Here is a 6,000-nt window from a genome sequence, read left to right on the forward strand (position 1 = left end):
AATGAATCTTATATGATAATTGATTTAATTCATCAACAATTACATTGGGCAATCTTGAACAAGTGCTAACAATAAATTTGCTTAAGAAATAGTGATATAGAAAACCTCATTGCTCAGTTTGTTTTTTTACTTAATTTTTTAATGTTTAATAGTATTAAGTATTCGATTATTTGTTTGCATCATATTTTATTTTTATTAAATATTAAAAATAAAAAATAAATTAATATATTATTTTTTTTATTAAATAAAAAATTTATAATAAATCATAAAAAAATTAAAAAAAAATAATGATGAAAAAGTCTAAAAAAAAAAAAGAAGAGTGATGATAAAAATCGAAAAAGATAAAAAGGCGAGAGTGATGATCGAGTTGCGACTTGCGAGGCAAGGGAGCTTAGGGAACCTGGTAAAAGACCTAGAAGAAATAGTCAACGTCATTTGTGGCCGATTGGTGGCTAAGACTCAAGAGATCCAAGCGACTCAAATGAATGAAGAGCATTGAGGAATGATTGGGGTGGTAGAGAAGTAGCGAAGATGTACTGCTGAGGGATTTCAAGGAGTCCAGTCCAGTTCAAAGTTAGGCTTGGAGGGGCACGAAATGCTGCAATGCTTGTCCCTCAAATCATCGGCGTCAACTTCAACAACCACAGTCCCTGGTAAACTTCTTTTTCTTTTTTTTTTTGTCTTTCTAATTTTCGTGCTTCCAATCCTAAATATATGAGTGTATATCACGTGTTTCCTTAATCGTGTGTATTCCGCCAAGTGCATTCCACTTGTTTGCTTAATTGTCTGAACAACTTTGAAGCAGTTGAGAATTCTAGAGAGGACACACCAAGATCGATCTCTCAAACTTCTCCCACCGTCAATCTAACCCGCGAATACACCCTCGCTGTCCAAACCAATTCCTACAACGAGATATGGTCCAAGATTCACGTCCGCCACCAGGATGACTACACAAACACAGACCCAGACCAAGACACAGACGGGGAGCGAGAAGAGGATGTCCAGCAGTTGCGGTTGGCCCATGTCCTTCGACCCGACCGAGAATGTGTCCAGGATGCCCTTCGGCATGCAAGGTCCAACACCCTCACCCGTCTTGTCTCTGACTACTTTGATCACAGCGAGAACACATCCCAACTCTGTCTCCTTCTCCACCGTAGCGTCCATCACGCCCACTCTCTCTATTCCCCTCTTCATGACCTCCTCGATATTCTTCCCCTTGATTCCGATTCACTTACCCAATCCCAGTGCAATCAGGCCTTTGATGTCTTCCTCCAATTCGATAGTCTTGACAATCCTTTCCCCTGTCCTGACTCCCATAATTTCCGTGACATGCGCCGCTGCTTCTCTCAACTTAAGGAACAACTTGACGGCCATATCCGAAAGTCCCGGTCTAAGATTCGCCTTATCTGCCGTGCAACCGCTGGATCCGCCTTCTGTTTCATTGGCACTGCCGTTGGGGTTGCCATATCTGCTGTCGCAATTGCTACTCATACACTCGTTGCCCTTATTGCCCCACTATCCACTGTATTCCTTCCTCCCAGGCTCTCTAAGAAAGAGCTTGCCCATGGGGCACAGCTTGATGCTGCAGCTAGGGGTACTTATGTTCTATGCCATGATCTGGGCACCATTGACAGCCTCGTGGCATGGTTGCACACTGCTGTTGAGGGTGACAAGCGTCTCATTCGCCTTGGATTGGAGGGTGGCAGGGACAAGCATACCATCCAAGAGGTGGCCAAGCATCTCTGCAAAAACCATCTCTATTTCCTCCACCAACTTAAGGATCTTGAGGAACATATATGCCTCTGCTTTACCACAGTCAACAGAGCCAGGTCTCTACTCCTAAGAGAGATCGATCTTCATCAAAGTTCTAATTCCTAACCAATTTGCCTATATGAACCATCTCTATTTCTTTTTAACATTTACTTCCCAGTCCGATTGTGTATATTAAAGATGCCTGTCAATCCTAAGGAAGAACTAAAAACTTTTCTTCATTTATATCTGCTTATAATTACTGTTACTGCCTACAAAATTTTCCAATTCTCCAATCTTATTTATTGGATGCTTCTTCGTGTTATTACAACCATTTGAGCAAGAACAACTTGTTCCTACACATTGCAACACCTTTTTTTTTTTAAAAAAAAAAAAATTCTGGCAAAAGGGCATTATGTTGCACAGAAGCTGATTATTAGCAACTGACAAACTAGAGACTTCATTTCCCATATATTCATATAAGCTACATTTGGGTCATTCGAAAGGGACCTGTTTCTCTATAAACAACATTCACTAGCTCTTATGGAGTGCTGGGTTTCCTGGAATTGATTTGAAGTTACCAATCCCCATATTATGAATAGATCTTGCATGTGTCAAGCAAACATTTGAAGCTTAAGTGAAGGTAATTAGGTTATACAAGAAGTGGTTTGTCCAGCACTTGGAAGTTGTGCTTTTAGGATTTTCAAAAGGAGAAAGTTAACTGGGCTTCTTTTTTTTTTTTTTTTGGGGGGGGGGGGGGTTGTTGGGGGCCGGTTCTGGATTTGCTAGACTGGTGGCTTTATAATTGAAAGTCATAAAGCACCATGTCCAAAACTCCACACCATTTAATGAAATAAAGCAATAACTGAAAGAAGTGATCAACTCAATATGGCAATTAGGTGCTTGACTAATGCCAAATACTATGAAGTAGTTGTGATTCTTCACAAATGAGTTGGTGACCGAATTTGTTTTTAGCACACCCAGTTGTTCTTTGCATATAAACATTAGAAATCCATTAGGAGATGTACTCAATAAAAAGGTGCAATAGTATTTTGATTGTTTAAGAAGTTGGGGTGCAGACATATTTGCTCCAGACTTGAGTGGGGTTGTTTAAGAGCGATTTATTAGTTAAATTGGTTTTTTGTCATTACTTCTTCCCATTGGATTATTTGTGCATTTGTAAGTGACTTCTTTCTAGGATACGGAATTTGGATTCCCTTTATTCTTCAGTTGCTGAATGGTATAACATGTATTATCTGACTCTGTAATCCAGTTGGATCCTTGGAGTTTTTGTGTTATAAGTTCAGGGTTTGTTTTTTTAACCATAGTTGAGATGTAAGAACAAGGATGCTATACTCCTGTTATTCCTTCTAGAGCATCTAATTATACCTAATTTTCATATAAATTCATGGTATAAGATGTTTATCCAGCCCCTTAGAATTTTGAAAGCAAAGCTGTTGTGCACTTCCGCTGTTAACAGACCAAACATGCCTCTTATTCCTCTTTTAATTCATGATAGCATGTATCATATCAGACTGTTTGAACTTTCTTGCCAAAAAAACAGAGCGAGAGAAAAAAAAATGCATATCTGCTATTTACCTATCACTGTGAATCCCTTCCCTATGTATACTTTATTTACCGTTTGTTTCTACTGAAATTTTCTAGGAATTTTTTCTTCTATTCTTCGGAGATAAGTAGATGATCATGGAGGATATTTTGTCATTCTTTTTTGTTTTTTATCCCCCTTGAGGGTGTTAAAGAGGACTAACTTGGATAGGGAAGCTCAATGTAGAATTTGAAAATAAAAGAAAGGTATTTGTAAGTGAAAACTGGCTCAAATTTTTTCTTTATTTCCACTTAGGAGAGTGCATTTTAATGGTGTTAATGGTAGATGCAATCTTAGCGACTTGATTCATATAGTTCAACTTGTGTTTGATGATATTTGACTTGGGATTGACCCCACATCATTATATTACTGAATTTAGTCTGAGTGCATTTGGACCTTCGCTCTTTTTCAAAAAGCTGATTTTGCAACTTCTCTAATACAAACACTCATTGGAAACGATCATGATCCCATGCCCTGGCTGGGAAATAAAGGAAAACAGTTTTGGAAGTGTTTTTCAGCCAACTTTTCATAGATTATTTTGGCTATATTCCAATTGTGTCATTCATTCAGCCAACCATTCAAGGAATATTTGGCAATGTTCCAATTGTGTTAGTCAAATTCCTATATGAATTAATTAGGTTGGACACACGAAAATTAGAAACATTATCAATTTCTATCCCACAACTTACCAACAAAATCCAGCAGCGAGTACTTGAATATGGTAGATCTTCCTAAAGTTGGATTTTTCACCAATTGAATTTGGAAGGAAGGCGGTAACACCCGGATAAAGAGGTTCTGTTCGTTCTAATTGGGTCAGTTAATTATGCGATGCGGTGAACATGTTCAGCCTCGTGATGTTGGTGGGATGGGCGCTGGGCACTGGGCACTGGGCACTGGGCGTCATCAAAAAATAGCTTTAAAGTTCTTGAAAATTAGGGATATTTATAATTAACTACTATCATAAATAGAGCATAGAGGAGTCATCAAAAAGTAGCTTTAAAGTTCTTGAAAATTAGGGATATTTATAATTAACTACTATCATAAATAGAGCATAGAGTTGATAGGGATGACTCACCTTTTAAACACCGACTGACCTCCATCATTGATGAAACATTTTTTTTAATTAATTAGCAATAATATTGCAATTAGTAGCCGTGTTACTCACAAGTAGCATACTAATAATTCTATTTTCTCATTTATTTAATTATTTTTTATTAATTTTGAAAATTAATCATAAAAGTATATACATTAGTAGTCCATGGTGTGAGTTCTAATGCAAGAACAAATATTAGAATTGCTTGACAAAGAACAAAGGCAGCAGTGAAATGAGGAATGGGAAGTAGGAAAATTTTGGCAGAAGCTACCTTATATATGTGTTGGTTCAGGAAAGTATTAAAGAAATAAAAAATGTTCAAAAAAAAAAAAAAAGTAATTTCGTGTGTGATTTTATTGTAAAGAATATAATATAATTAAAACTAGTTAAAATTTTATGTATTTTTAGATTATTTGGTTTTTATATAAGAAATTTAAAATAAATGAAATAAATTTGAAATAGTGTATATAAAAAAGAATAATTATAATAAAAGGATAGATAAACTTAATAATGCACAGCATAATTGTTGATAAAGGTATGAAATGTGGTAAACCAAAATGCCTGGTCCATCCATACTTTCTTTTTGGCATCCATCCCCCTATCATCTTTATCAATGAAACACAATCTCTTGCTTTAATCCTTTCATAATCCAAACCTCCATTATCTTCAACTCTTGTAAGCTCGATCACAACTCTACACCATCTTAGCCCACCTTAGTCTCCCATTTTTAGTTGTTCTTTGAATTCGTTCCACAATATTCATAGAAAACCCACAAAGCTCCTATTTTTGCCCTTCATTTTACAACTTTTCTTTCTATAATTTTTCTTTCACGGGAAAATAAAGGAAAAAGAAAACGAAAAAACATATACACGGTTTTCCTTCAATAAATATAAAAATAGAAAAAAATAATAAAGTTAATTTTTATTTGATTTGTATATATTTAAAAAATAAATAGAAAAATTTTAAATTTATAATTTGATTTTAAGATAAAATTTGAAAACAGAAAACAATAAAATAATTTGATAAAGTCACGTTAAAAAGGTAATGATTTAAAAAATTATTTAGAAGAAAAAGGTAGTAAATTTTTTATTATTATCTCACATTTAAAAAATTTTTAAAGTAATTTTTAAGGATATAAAACGAGCTTATATTTTTCATATATAAGAATTTTTATTTTTAAAATTGTAAAAATTATTGTTATTTTTTATTTTTAAAAATAAAAAAACAAGAAATGTATTTTATAGAAACTTGGGTATTCAAAAATTTTAAAATGCATAATTTTAAAATAAAATTATTTTAAATTTTAAAGTAGTAAAGGATATTTCAAGATTTTAGAGATTTTGAATTTTAAAATTATAACCATATTTAAAAGTTTTTCTTACATCTAACTCTACCTAAAAATTTGTTCTACTCCTTCAAAGTTATGCACCTTCAACTACTCCTTTATCATAATTATCCTTAAAAATAATTTATTTATTTTTGTTTTATTTTATTTTTTTCGTTTGACTTTTTCTCTTTATTTCCTTTAAAATATCTAGAATCCAAATACATC

The 6,000-nt window shown here is 34.1% G+C and overlaps 1 protein-coding gene across 2 annotated transcripts; it reads left to right on the plus strand.

Moving 5' to 3' along the window:
- Nucleotides 1–31: 31 nt before the first annotated feature.
- On the plus strand, nucleotides 32–2,029 carry LOC100263323 (UPF0496 protein At3g19330). Of its 2 annotated transcripts, none has more exons than XM_002274269.4 (2): nucleotides 32–653; nucleotides 806–2,029. In XM_002274269.4, exons 1-2 carry the CDS (start codon nucleotides 596–598, stop codon nucleotides 1,876–1,878), a joined length of 1,131 nt encoding a protein of 376 aa, XP_002274305.1. In that variant the 5' UTR covers nucleotides 32–595; the 3' UTR covers nucleotides 1,879–2,029. The 2 variants fall into 2 exon arrangements, with proteins under 2 accessions (XP_002274305.1, XP_010664051.1); XM_010665749.3 differs by having other exon boundaries at nucleotides 349–653; nucleotides 803–2,029.
- The last annotated feature ends 3,971 nt before the right edge of the window (nucleotides 2,030–6,000 follow it).

This window comes from Vitis vinifera, chromosome 18 (genome assembly GCF_030704535.1).
Source record: "Vitis vinifera cultivar Pinot Noir 40024 chromosome 18, ASM3070453v1".
NCBI classification, from domain to species: Eukaryota; Viridiplantae; Streptophyta; class Magnoliopsida; order Vitales; family Vitaceae; genus Vitis; species Vitis vinifera.